Source organism: Apaloderma vittatum, unplaced genomic scaffold (assembly GCF_000703405.1).
Source record: "Apaloderma vittatum isolate BGI_N311 unplaced genomic scaffold, ASM70340v1 scaffold26074, whole genome shotgun sequence".
NCBI lineage: Eukaryota > Metazoa > Chordata > Aves > Trogoniformes > Trogonidae > Apaloderma > Apaloderma vittatum.
Window position 1 is genome coordinate 66,804 of NW_009714809.1, and position 14,950 is coordinate 81,753.

The following is a 14,950-nucleotide window of genomic DNA, read 5'->3' on the forward strand; positions in this document are numbered from 1 at the left end:
TCTGTCTTGTTAAGTGAATAATTTAAAGCAGATAATTAAGAACACTGCTGAGTGGCTCCTTGCAGTAGATACCACTAAAAGTCATCTGTTTTTAGAAGTATCCCTTTAACGTCAAAGATGCCCTGATACTGGCGCATTTTTTAATGAATAAATAAATAAAGCTCCACTGTCACAATTATTCACTGCTTATGGCTGTGGTTATGCCAGTAAGGATGTCTTTAATATATTGACAACCTCACCTTTTAGTCGCTGGTTCAAATGCAGTCCAAGAGGGCAACGACCGAAAGGATTTGTACAGCTGCGTGGTTAACTATACGGAACAAGCTAAGCAAAGAAGCGTATGTTAAGAGATAGATATCTGAGCAGAAATCATCATTATAGCACCTTTGTTGGGAACGGCTGAGTGAGGAATGAAAAATGAGCTACCTTGCCATTTCTAGGACTACCAGAGCCCTGCTCTAGGAGCAGGTTGCATTGCTCAGCTCTGCCAGGCTGGACGTGTTGTAGGACTGACAACTTAATGCCATTTTGTGGATAGCTACGGCATTTGGTATCACTTTTCTTCAAATATGCTAATTCTAAATTTATTCTTATTTATGCTTTTTAATTTTCTCACAGCTCTTAGAGAAAGGTCAAGGGCACGAAGATAAGTTATTTTTAGCTATACAGCAGAAATGTACTAAAAAACTAAATGAAGCTCCAAATCAGATTCAAATAATCGTCTATTTAGTAAATTAAAAAAACATTGTATGCCTTTCTTCCTAACCATTAACACAGTTAGAGTTAATATATTCACTTTCTACCCAATCCAGAAGAAAGCTGTCTAGATATTTTTAAACTGTGGAAAAAATTAAAAAATAAACCCCGAACCAAACTGCGTTCAACAATTCTCACACGAAATTACAGACAAGATTAAATACACTAGCACACCACATTTCTTTGCAAGTCTCCTCTAATTTTCTATTGCAAAGGTGGGACATTTGGCAAGAGGAAGAGACATCTCACACATCAGCAGCCATGGGGAATGTTTGCTTAGAAACACACATAGTTTGACCTCTCAAAGGATCAAAGCAGTTTACTTCATCAGGTCGTAAGTGTTATCAACTGCTGCAAGTTTGTGTCTCCACCATTTAGGAGACTGAAATTAAGAAATATATTATGAGAGAGGAATCTGACAATTTCTCCGTCTATATGGGTTTATTATGAAGTTAGAATTTTCATGACTTTTCATATGGGAATACTATAGGCAATTCTTATCTATGCAATCCTTTAAGGAATTCTGACAAGCAAATTTATCAATTTCTAATAGAAATTCAAATATTGCAGACACCTCCCTGCCTTCAATCATGTCTTGTTTCATGACTCTGTATGTGGAGAAAAGACTTGTTTGTCTGAGTCCTAATGGATAACATGATGTACAGTCCCACAGCAATATAAAATGTACAACAATAAAAATGATAATTTACTTTGCTGCCAGGTGCTGATCCTGTAGGTGTGAAGGAAAGCAAGTAGAGCTGCAGTCCTGGGTTCTGATGTGGCATCATATTTAAATATTCTGTAGTTGAGATCTAATTGCACTTAATCTGCTCAATAAAATTATCTTCCCTGTTATTAGTATCCCAGATTTGTGTTACTACATAATCCTAACCTATTTCTTAAACAGACATTTTAAGCTGCTGCTTATGTTTTCATTAATGCAACGCCTCTGCAGTGCAGAACACATTCCACCCTATTTGCAAGTGGCAATGCTGGAGAAGTCCGGGTATTCAGACATGAATTCTTTGAAACTACTACCAAATGTTAGTATCGCCTTTCTTGATTTTGTTTATGACCTTACCACAACAAACATCAGCAAGATTGAACCCTAAAAATACCTGAAAAAGAAGATGATGCTAAAAAATGCAGTCATTTGTAAATACAACGTGGTACCACCCAAGTAGTCAGACACAATGTATGTGTTCACATGTAACAGCTTTTGGATGGGCCTTATCTTTCTTGTTTCATTTCTAAATCTGAATAAATAATCTTCATGCCAGCTAACCTAAATGCTTGAATTATTTCCCATTTTGAGAATCCTGAGATGCTCAATTATCTAATACAACTGTCAGCCATCAACTGTACTTAATTGTCTGTATGTTTCAAGTCCACTGCATGTTTATTTATATCACTTCCACGATACACTAGATGTTTCATGAGACTAGAATAAAATGAGATATGTCACAGTCTAACGCTTAGCAATATGACAGGAACCATATTTGCTTTTTTAATCCTATTTTTTCAAGGAGATGTATGTAAATTGAATATTAGTCTCAATTTTCTCCACACCCCTGCAGCTCCCAGCAATTTTTTTAACCCATAGGACATACTCCAACAAATTTGATGGAGGAAGGAATATGAAGCTCTTTCAGATTTTATGGAAAACTGCAGGTTTTAGATCCAAGTAGACCTGCCTGCGGAGGACAGGGCTGCCAGGGCTCTGTCTTTGAGCCACTTGAGGAGGCAGCAGGTGCCCACCTGCCTGCTGTACCACCACGCCGGCCCCAGCATGTGCTGCCCCACAGAGACTTTAGGATGGAATTAAGGACTAACAAAGAGATAAGGAAATACACATGGAGAGGGCACAGCACAGGGAGAGAAGACAGGAGCTCTGCCTGTGCAGAGAGCAGGGACATCCAGGAGATGGAGGACTCTAGCAGGAAATCAGGCTTTATTAGTTCCATTACTCAGGAACAATTCCTTTTATTAGACCACATCTCAAATTCTTTACAGGGAGGGTGAGAGAAAATTGCGGGGAAAGTAGAGTTTAAGGGAAGCTTTCAAGGACCAGAGAAGGTGTTGCCCCATCAGAAGTGTGGGTGAAGGGAGGGCAGGGAGGCATTGGGGGAATGGAGAAAGGGAGAAGCAGGGTGGAGGGCAGAGGCAGTCCGAAAGCCAAGACATCTAATAAGATAGCAAATTACAGATAACATGTCATAAAAGGGAAAGGGAAAAACTGTAGTCAGATTTCTGATGAGTGAGTAGCTGAGGTGGAAAGCAGAACAACTCCATGCCATGGCAACAGCCAAAGAAACCACCAAAGTCCTACAGCTGGAGGGGATTTGGTGGAGGCATTACGGTACAGAAAGCAAAGTCAACAAGCAAAAAAGGGAGAGTAATATACAGAACAGGTATGTCAAGGCAGGAATGAGATGTTATTAGCTCAAGGAAGTGACAGTGGTTAGCGGAAGCCTGACCATCAGGGTTAAACGTAAGAAACATCCGCAGTGGGACTGGGGAGCAGGGAGAATCACATCACCATCTCCTGTGGATGAGGAACAGGGAAACTGATTTCTGGCTTTGCTTAACTGAGCTTCAGTACTGAATGTAGGGTGCAGAATTTAAAAGGAAGAGAGCGGAAGCTTTTAACACTTCTGAACCTCATCAGCTGCATGACAAAACCTTAATGGGAAGATGCATTTTATGGACACCAGACAGTGATAAAATCATATAACCAGTGAATGCAGGAATTCATCTTTATTTATGGGTTTCTACTCAAATTGTTTGATATCTTCAAGTCTCTTTACAACCCATCATTTCTGCAAATTTCGATGCAGGAAGAGCTATCTCTATGCCATTACACTTTGCATCTCTCATGCTAAATTTCAGGCTGAGTGCAGATTTTACAGGACAATAGCCTGACACTTAGAAAAATTGTCAAAGCATCATAGTAACTAAAGAACTATTCCAAAAATAACTTAATTGTGTCAATGCCCTGACTACATTGACAGTATTGTAGATGCATTGGTTTCATCCGCAGAAGATGCAAGAATGTAAAAATCTAATATAAATTACAGAATTAGTTTTCCTAAACAAAAATGGTCACATTTCTAAAAATCAAAGCTGTAAACACATTCCATTCTAAGATTAAATGATATAATTTACATCTTAAAATAAGAAACGTTGGATACTTATGATCCAAAAATTCTTTTTTCATCACAGACAAGCATTTTACTCTTAGCTTTTTTTTAACATGTCAGCTCCTGACAGATACCACTGGCTCTTCCAAGACTGTCAAAGTTATCCCTGAGTCAAACAGAAATAGGGTTATAAAACTAAAGTTTTAAAATACTTTCAAATGTAAACAGGCAGAGTAAAAAATCACGGGCCATAAACTGCACCTTGCAATTCTGTCAAGATACAGAAAGCTGCAGGATACTGCTCTTTTGGGCGCTGCTCTCTGCGTTTCACCAGGCGACACGGCTCACAGACCAGGCACTTTAGGAGCCCTCTGAGGAAGTCTGCCACAGAAACAGGCCGACTCAGCACAGGCTTCTCTTCCACCCCAGTCCATACAGCACCGCAGTGACCACAACATTCCCAGCAGAACGCTCACTACCGCACCACAGCTACACCACAGGAACCACGGGTTCTTTCCTCGCTCCCACCACGTCATGCCTTCAGCAGCCCCCTCAGCAGGCTGCTTGTGTCCAACTGCTTGCCCCTGCAACACAGCCATCCCCAGATACCTGACAAAATTGGAAATGTTGTGGCAAGTTCTGTTTCTAATGTCCCCCGAGAGCCCACACTTGGTCCCACTCACCACCACCATAGATAACACCCCTCCCCATAGATAACCCGATTCTGCTTCCCTCCTCAGTGACTACTACTTCTTGTAATTCCACCAATACTGCTTAGCAGTGCTCACTCCTGCTTCAGAGGAACTGGTATGGCATTTACGCAAACCATAAAGCTGGCCTGTAATGGGAAACTAAAATATATATTTTGCTGCTCAAAAGCACATATGGATTCGCTCATTTGATATCTGACCCACCACACTATAACTGAGGCTTTCCTGTGAAAACACAGATGAAAGGGATGGCAATTCCACTGTCCCAAGATGCTACTCTAGACAAAGAAAAGATGTGGTTCACTATACTTTATATATTCTGAGCCTGGCTGTGATTATTCAGCTAGTCATCTCCCAACAGCTTCTTTTGAGGCTTCAGGAGAATACTGCCCTCCTTTGCGTTTCCTTCAAGACTCCTAAATATTCTCTGTTACTACTCCTGGGATTCAAGGAGATGCTGAATATTCATGCATAAATGCTCTGGGTTGTGTCACCAGATGCTTCCTCTTTCCATGGAATGGATTTCGCCACATTTCCTTTGTTGAGAAAGGTTGACAAAGCCTGCCTAGACTACTGGGACAAAGAGAAACTCTACTTCTGCTCAAAGGTGTGCATTTTAAATACTTGAGGAACAAAGACCTGTTCTCCTGTTTTACAGATCTTCACAGAAATTAAGCAAAAAAGTTCCAGTAATCTCACTAAGGAAAGAAATGTGGACTAAACTGAGGATTTTTACATACTCCTGTTTGGGGTTTCAAGGCCTGTTCACAGTCCTGATGAAGCTAAAGTGCGTAGGCACTGCCTTTGTAAGCTAGTCAATCAGTTACTTCAGCAAGGTGCTTAATTCCCCTCTCATAATCAGATCTAGCTTCAAGAAATGCAGAAAATAGGAAATTCAAAGAGTTCCTGCAAGCCAACAGTCACCAAAGTGATTTTCTTTTGTGTGAAGTCCAATCTGATTATGAGAATGCAGAAGTGGAAATCAGCAACTGGTATCTATGCACCCTTGATAACTTGTTATCTGACTGGAAGCCAGCCTAGTTGTCTCTGCAAAGAAAATCTGCAGACAGAAATGTCAAAGAACACAAACACTGTACATGCTCATAATAGATTTATTTTTGTCAAACTATTTTTGTTTTGTTAAATGCAGCTAAAATAGATGCCTGTGTTGTTCGTTTTTTTCCTTGCAACAGGCAAAGGGCCACAAATCTCACTGGGGAAAGAAGAGTTAGTCTGGATTTGTAACTTTAAACCCAATAGCATATATTGGTCCAAAGGCTATTATTTTACTGTGTTGCCTTACAAATAAAAATACAGTTGTGCATGCGACAGTCTAGTGTAGGCTAAATTAACAACATGTTTTTACTTTTCTCTTATCAAAAGGCTCAACCTCGCATCAGAAAACCAGAACTAAGTAAAAAAAATTACAACAGGAAACAGAATACATCATAATCAAATAAAAAGATTTTGATGTGTTATGCTTACTTCAGTGGGAACAGAATCAGATTGCAAGACTCCTATTAACTTAATAAGATCTGGTTTATTGTTTATGAAATCAGCTGAATATGCAAGGTAACTAAGATGAAGTATTTCATTTCTAAAAGAAGCTGCAACGATATGGGAGGTGAGAGCTAATAAGCTTATTGTAAATAGTAAAGAGAAATCAACATTTTTAATATTTTGCAAATCAAATGGCCTTTGTTGAAGTGTGGCATCTCAAATATTCTTATAGAAATGTCAGAAAAAATACATAGCGTTAAATTAGAAAAATATGTAGCATTTGAAATATACACAGATTTAGGAATAGCACCAGGATTAGAGGCCTCAGGCAGTAGGAATTGGGGATGTCACACAGAATTAGTTCATGGAAGAGGCCACTATTTCACATGACTCAAACCCCAAAAGGACAAAGCAGTGAATCTGTTGGCTAGGACAGAGAGTCTAACTTATCTTTTTGATAAACAATTTTAAAAAATGCTATATATGGATTCTACAAAAGAAAAGTAATCTACTGCATAGGAAAAAAAGAAGTAAATGATAATTAAAGTGTCAGGGACTTGCAACCCAGAACACTGCTCTTACATTTACATTACTTCAAGAATTGCAAAAATGAATGGGTAAGCATTCCGTTCTTCATTGAAAGAATTTGGGGTTTATGAAAGTTCGGGCAAAACTAATTCACTGCGACATGGTGTGTTCTAGTTCTACAGGCCCTCTTTACAGAAGTGGCAGAAAGAGAAGTTATGAGGAATCCTGAAGAACCTTAAGCACACAAACAAGGAACCTCTGTTTCTCTGGATCCTGAGACTTCATACTGAAAACCCCAGCCTTCTTCCCTCATCTTTGCCAAGAGCAGCTTTTCCAAAGGAAATACTTGCAGTCCATCCTCTGTGATGTCTCTACCCCATCCCTGGGAAGGATAAAATCATAAGGAGGAGCCAGAAAGCTCTCAGCAATACTCAGAGCAGGATTTATGCCAGGGAGAGGGAAGTATCCCCTTCTAAACATCTGACAAATCTTGAGGGAAGTGTTTTGCACACCAGCCTTCATTCTTTCCTAGCACTGGCCTTCTAATCTGTGAACACCATGGGTACAGGATGCCTACAAGACTCTGAAAAACTCAGAGAAAAAAGGGAAAACTAGTAATTAACCCAGTCTCCTGAATGATGTAGAGATCCTAGAGGGAGACCCAGACTCATCTTCATAAATCCTGCAGAAAAGAGTGTACCTGAAGCTGCTTCCTTTAAATGCCACCAGAACACACACCCCCTCTTCTGAGAATTCCAACACTGCTTTTTAGAATCTTAACTTCTTTAATGAAATAAAAGGTCATCTTACTGACCTTCATTGTTTGTATTTGTACTTATAGCTTACTCAGTATGCAAATCAAACACGCTAACTGCATGTCCTGTGCTGCCCATGTTCTAAAGTGGAGTAATACACTTCAGCAAGAAGCCCTATGTGCTACGCTGTCTGCTGAACTCAGTCTTAAGTAATGATTTACCATAACAAATATAAATTATACTCTGTTATAAATAAAAGCTTCTGGATACCTTCTGCAACAGAAGATGCCCAGAGTTTTTAAAGAGTAAACAGCCTCTCTTGAGAACAGCAGAATCGGGAAACGCTCCTTTTGACATGTAATCACGAGACAGTTTCTTTCCCTTATTTGTTAACGATAAAAAAAACCCCACCACTTTGCAAGAATGGATTACTACAGTAAAAAGAGATTGACAAAATAATTAATTTCTACCTGTCTTGTATTTTAGCAACTAGACACAAAACATACTAGCAGCATGTAACCAACCAGTTCTTCACAGATTGCCAGCAAAATCTACATGTTGTACAAAACACTCTGATTTATGTAGCCTGTTCTTTAGGATTCTTCCTGAACGTAACAGATGTAAAAGAAATAAGAAAAAATACACAGAGCTGAACAATGGGATAACAGGTCTGTGATTAATTAGGCAACTTAAAAGTGCATCCATGGGAGGAGAGCATTAAGTCATCCTAAATGACTATCTAAATAGTCAATTATTTTTAGTATTATGCATTCTATTTACATCACTTCACAGATATGATTTAAGGCATTTTATTCAGCTTTAGTTATTCTCCATTTTGTGTTGAAATGAATGAGACACTTCAGAAATATTTTATAAATATTTCTACAGGTACTTGAAACTACAATTTTAATGCAGGACTTCTTCCTTACAACTTGCCTCAGAGATGATACTACACTATATCAGTTGGTACCCAAATAATAAAACATCTTCCAGTTGTGAGGCTCAATGTCAGATACAATACACATTCAAACACAAACTGTTCCCCAGGTAGTAAAAAGCTGTAGATAATTTTAACAAGTGACTCATTCAAGCATCTATCCTTAATTTGGTGTGAAACTCACCTCTGAAATCCAATCAACAGATTTTGCATTCACTATAGTTGTGACAGAGGTCAGTGGCCTTAAAATGTTTTCACCTCTCAGAAGTTGTGAAGTTTTAAGCAAAAATGTCTGTTTAAGCAAAATCTTTACATCATAATAACTAACCCAAATCTGCTACTCTCTAAAACACACACACACAAAGTCGTCAGTAATGTGAAGAGCTTGAACTGCCTACCAGCAAGTAATTCACACCCTTGAGGCAGAAGAACAGTAGTTCTAAAAAAAATTCAGACCTAGACATGCTTTCCCTCCCCTAAAAAAAAAAAAAACCAAAAGGAAAAGAAAAAGCCCTGTCCTTCATCTAGGAAGACTCATAGTCCTGGATTTGGCCATGTGAGATGTCAGAGGACTAACTTCATAGAAGGAGATGAATTATGAAGTATAGATGGAAAGGAAGATCAGACCCTTGAATACCCAAGATACATCATCATAAGTAAATCAAACACTGACGTAGTATTTTCACTTTAGCCATCAACTATTTTTTTATAAATTACACTTTCCTTGAAAATTTAGTAGTGATTGAAATGAAAAAATCATGCTTGTTAAGATTAAAATATGAGATACCCTAGGCTTAACAGCTAGTAGCAGAATAAACAATTTTGCAGGTTTAGATTTTTCTTTCCTGTGTTGCTGGACATTACTTTACATTTTATATGGAACATTTAGCTTGTCTTAATTCTAGGCTAACTACACCACTAGTCTTAGTATAACATAGACCACTTGAAAATACAAAACAAAGCCTCACTTCAGTAACACAACTGCATCGCTTGTTCCATTAACATAGTAGGAACTGCAGAAAGACTACAAAATTAGTAACAGATTGAGCACTATATTCCTGATTTTTGTTTTAAATCAACATATTAATGCTTGAACAATTAATGCGGAAGCAGTATCCTGTTTCCATAGAGAATGCAATTTTGAACATCTTTCGGTATAGGATTAGATCAACTTTAACTGCTTTTAAAGACTACCCTCCATTTCTTAGGCTTATGTATGCTACAAAACACTTATGTAACACACAAACACTCATCTCAGCCAACGTTTTTCCCCATTATGTACCATAAAATACAGTTGTGCTTTTTTACACAGTCTCAAAAAATAAATAATAAAACATGGCAAAAGCATTACACTTGATATATATACAAAGTCATACAGTACCATGGAATGGCCTTTGTGAGATGAAAGAGTTAACTGCTGCTATTAACTACACCCAAGCAACTTTCATCAAAGTGAATACTGCAGCAACATCTATAAACACGATGACCACGTTAGCAGAACACCAGCTATGAAAGCACTGCCAACACTGCTTGTACAGTGGTGTGGGCTTCTTTATTTTAATCACAGTATGAAAATTTTACCAAGTACTGCTGTTTGGGGTGTTTGCAGAGCCCTGCAAAAAAATCTGTAAGACTAGGCACCTATAAAGAATGCAAAATGCAGCAGTAACCATGACGATAAAAGAAATGCTTTTCCTGATCTTTCTCTTTCCAGTGACAATACTTCCAAATACTGGGGGTTTTCCACTGTATTACATGTTTTGTTTGTTGCTCCCTGTTAAGCCAGGCCTCCAATCCTTGTAAACCTGAAACTTCTGACAAAGTGAACAGCAATTTGGGGTGCACTAGTAACACAGAATGAGCCCTAACCAGTCCACCTGGTTAGGTGACTGTGGTAGAACGGGCACCACTTGTTGGCAACTATGTCTTACTTCATTCTTGCACAGAATAGGTAGAAAGAAACAATTACATTTTAAAGATAATTACTTGGCAAATAAATGAGGAATCTAAAAAAAAATAAAAATAAACCAAGAGAAAGGCAGAGTGTATATAAGGTATTTCTACAGAGATCATAAAACTACTGAGGTAGGTTAGAATTTGGCCCTCAGCAGGCTGACCATAAACTTGAAGAAAAGTCCCCTGCATTGATTTTGTCTTGGTTTTGTATTAAGTTGGGGCATTTAAGGTATAAAGAAATAAACTAAAGATTCTTCAGAAATTCACCTTGGTTCTCTAATATGTCTCTAACACTTGCTCACCAAACTAGGGTAACGCTTTCAAAAGATGTATGCAATTTGGATCTGAAGTCCCATTTTGAAAAGTGAATAAAGGGCTGATTTTCAAAGGCATTATGGTACCTAAAGATGCATTAAGCACTTAGAATTTTTAACATTGCCTGGGCATCTAACACCTATTTAAATCACTTAGTCCTTTTGAAAATCCCAATGGGCAGTTATCTACATTTTATGTGTCCATATGCCTTTGAAAACCTGTACCGTTAAATACTTAACAACCCTAATCCCCCTGGTTTTTAATGAGACTTAGGGTCCTAAAAAGTGTAAGTACTTCTGAAAATTGGTCAAGTCACTCTCTCTGGTCTTCTTTCTTTTAAAGAGCCATCAACTAATGGTTATCCATAGCACGTCAGTTAACTACAGCTTCAGCACTGTCAGATTTACACACTATACTGTGCACATTCATTTTTTTTATGCAATTAAACAAATTTAAACAAATAAAGATCCTGATTATTAAAACTTTCTGAAACTAAAAAAAAATAAAATTAATTCCAACCTTTAACCCCTATGAGTTCCCCAAAATCATTGTTTCTATAAGTATGTTTCAATAAATATGTATATTTATTGACCAAGTACAATTTAGGCTGACAATAAACAAAAAGAATAGTTTAATTACAGAGCAACAAAACAAAATTACTACAAACAAGTTCTGAAAGACAGCCACACAGCAACAAAAAATGTTCAGAGAAAAACTAGAAAAAGAAGGAAGTCACAAACAGGCTCTTTAAACAGGCAGCAGTTCCAGAAAAGAAGACAGGCTTTAATTCTTAAATTTCTTTTTTTAAACAAAACTCTATGAAACTATAAAGTGTTCCCTTATGCAAACATTTGAAAGATTTATCTTCTGATATTCTTTAATGTCAATGGGATGTAACTTGCACTGACCACACTCCCGAAAAGGAACTGATTTGTAAATTAGGAACGCAGGGAATCAGATTGCCACCTACAGGAAAATTTAGCATCTATTGTCAAGAACGACTCAAAAAAATCCAAACTGCCATCCTGCCAAGCACTCTTTCGGTTTCAGTTATTATTTCAGAACCAATTAGTTTTCTTCTCTGCACAACTACATCATGAACTTCCTAAATCCAGAAAGCCATTAACATTTCTTTTAAGAGTATTGCTTAAAAGTTCTGTAATTCAGCTACAAAGCAGCAGACTGTAATCATGTTTCAATCAAAGAATTTTAAACCTCCTTACCTGATACAGTTGGTGCTAGCCTGAATATGTCTGACAGTCTGCTGTTAACAGGCTCATAAGGGGAATCTTCAAGCAAGTCGTTTCCTAGAGACACAAAATATTTATTTGGTTGGGTTTTTTCTTATAAGAGAATTCAGGATAAGAGTTTGTCGATTACTTTTACTCTGATTACTCTGCAACAACAAAAGGTACTCCCCTTTAATCTGTTTATGTGGCTATTTCTCCTGAAAGCATTATCTATAAAAACACCTGAAAGAAGCTAGTCGTTTATCCCTGTCACTAGTCCTTTTCTCTCCTTCCTCCATGGATAAGGATATAATTTGCCAAGACAGCCTGTGACATCACAGGGACTTTCCCATCTCATGCCAGCAGGAGAGAAGCAGTAGCAAGTATGTTCCTCTTCGCTCAGCCTAGGAGCAATGCTCTTTTTTAGAGGAGCAGCTTGGCTAACAGCTAAAAACTAGCATCTTTGGAATAACACACCCCTAACAAGATGCTGTGAGAAAGGAAGCTTTTTATGATGCAGAAAATGTCCAAGGGTGGTGTAATTTATTACTAAAATTAGAACAAAAAATATATATTGAGTAATTAAAATGTTCCATGGTTAAACAAAAGGATGACTTTTTGCAGAAGCAGCTACAGAAAAGAGTTAAATGGGGATCCCATTGAAGTGCAAGATTGCATCTTTAACTCCGGGGCCAGGGTAAGATAGGGCTGAAAATGATACATCTCATGTAAGGGCCTGCCTGTTCTCACTAGACAATGGGAAATTTGCCAGTGACACCAAGAACAGAAGTCCTGAGTCAATCACTGTCATATCCCTTCTAACTGGCAGTTCTACATGCTCTAGGAAGCACAAACTTCCCTCTGCCTCAGCATGCTCAGGGAGTATTGCTAGTAAATACTGGAAAGAAAAGAATAAACTTTTCTTTAAAACAATGCTCCTCTTCATATTACATTTAACTTTCAGCAAAGAGCTAAAAAATTAGTTCCAGCATCCTGTGATCTTGTTAAGTAAGTCCTAATTAAGGAGTTTAAATATTATTAGGAAAACATCTCCAAATCATTGTTTTTGTAGCTCTTGCACTTGCTAGTGCCCTCATCTTTTGACTCTGGTTTAGAAAGGTCAGCTGGGTCCCCTGGAGGAAACCCTCATTGAGGATTTCCCAAGAATAGGAGATGGAGGAGCAGCTGTTCTTGAATCGGATGAAAGGTCCTCAGTTTGCAGCTGAAGAGCACAATGTGAATTACGGGGTCAGACCCTCGGTTTAGCCTCAGTGGCGGTAGCTAGCTGCGGATGTGAGGGGCTGCAAAAATCACACACACTGCATTAGGGGAGCGTAACGTTTTTGTGTTTTGAAACGTACCCTGTAAGCTCTGGTACATGCTCCAGTAAATGCGCAGGCAGTTTTTCTCCTTCTTCATGCCCCTCTTACAGCGACAGTTGTACAGAGATTTCTGCTTGAGAGCTTCCATGGCGCTTTTGCATTCGTCCTTTGCCTCCAGGCCTGTCGCCCGGCTGAAGTTGCTCTCTTTGCCGGCTACACACTGCCTCAGTGTCCTGTATTTAGTACTACAGCTCTGCTCCTTGAGACACTGATCGCTGGCTTTCACACAGTCGAGACGGTCCCCTCCAGGCAGCCCGCTCACTTCTGCAGACAAAAGTACGTCTAGAGAGAGGAGACACAAACCAACAAACTCTCGTTGATAGGGACGAGGCTGCTTTAAGGAGGGCTCTGAAGCAGCAGCTGGGAAGCACCAGGCACCTCCTCGCACCGCACTCGCAGCCAGCCCCGCGGGCAGCACCTTGCAAACCTCCGGGCTTTACACTACACCTTAGGAAAAAGCACCTGGTGTTTTCCATGGTCTTAGATCCACTTTCATGGGAGTCCAAGGAAACAGTATGTTCTACCCCCAATGGTTGATTTACAAGAAAACACCAAAAGGGAAGAAAACCCACAGGGGTTAATGTGCCTGGCAAAGCAAGCATTCAATTCCTTACATCCACTTGGGTGAAACAAATAACCTTTCCATCCAAGTTCTTAACCGAGGGGTTAAATATTTGGCCTCACTTTCCACAAGAGCTTTGCTGTAATTTCAATTACATCCACAAACAACCCGTTCAGAGAGATAAGTATCCTCACTGATTGATATTAGCCTTTTTTTTTTTTTGCATCAGTCACTTTGTAAAGGCTGTACGCAATTTTTGCTTATTCTACATGTATAAGGACAGAATTTACGACTCCCTCCCCTCCATTTGTCTCCACGTATGATGCTTTTGCAGAAGAACAAAGCAAATTACATTAACTCTCTCCTCTCCATCGTGCCCCCCACCGTCATGGTCCCTCAGACACACGCCGATGGGAACGCAAAAACGTCCTATGGAAAGAAAAGCAGTTTGGGCTGCAAAGCACTCACAGTCGGGCAGGCTGCCAGGTTCAGGTGAAGATGTAATCCTTCAGCTGGCTCTTGTCACCCCCTCACCCTGCCCAAGCAGCCTTATTTTATTAAAATGAAAAGTTTCCCTCTAACTTACGAGAACTCAATTTAACAAGAGGCTACACAGGCAGGCATCAAAGTCTGTAATCTCCCAGAGCTTTAAATCTAGACTGGGCTAACTGATGTGAGGCAGAGCCATAAAAACTAGTGGTAACTTCACTGGTCTGCCTAAACAATAGACTGACAACTGTCAGGCATCCGATTCCATAAACTCTATGCTTTGCTTTATGAAGCGACATACAGACAGAAATCAGATGCCAGCAACTTACCCACTAAGGGCAAAGCGAAGTACAAGATAACGAGAAACATCTTGCTGTCTTCGGATGGTTTCCCCAAACGAGCTGATGTGTCACAACAAATAGGATCAGCATGTAGATATTCCAAAACTGTCGAGGTCCAAAGACTCCAAATTCACATCCATTGAATGCAAGAGGAAAAAAAAAAAAAATAGAAAGCAAAAAAACCCAAACCCCTCTCTCCTCTTCACCGCTTCCACCACCAGCGGCAGGGAGCAGCGACGCGAACGCTGAGCTTTTTCTCTCAGATTGCAGGTCTGAGCAACGTGAAAACACAAGCAGTGACTTCAGTGAGGGAGCGAGAGGCGCTCGCACGGGTATATGTGTGCGCGAGT

The 14,950-nt window shown here is 39.3% G+C and overlaps 1 protein-coding gene across 1 annotated transcript; it reads right to left on the reverse strand.

Moving 5' to 3' along the window:
* Positions 1-11,820: 11,820 nt before the first annotated feature.
* LOC104273547 (GDNF family receptor alpha-1) lies at positions 11,821-14,943 on the reverse strand (the record flags this gene model as incomplete). The annotated part of the gene is made up of 3 exons (XM_009868908.1): positions 14,589-14,943; positions 13,188-13,490; positions 11,821-11,904 (listed from the first exon to the last, which is right to left on the reverse strand). Coding segments are annotated over exons 1-3 (427 nt in total), but the record flags the coding sequence as incomplete, so codon positions are not given.
* Positions 14,944-14,950: the final 7 nt, after the last annotated feature.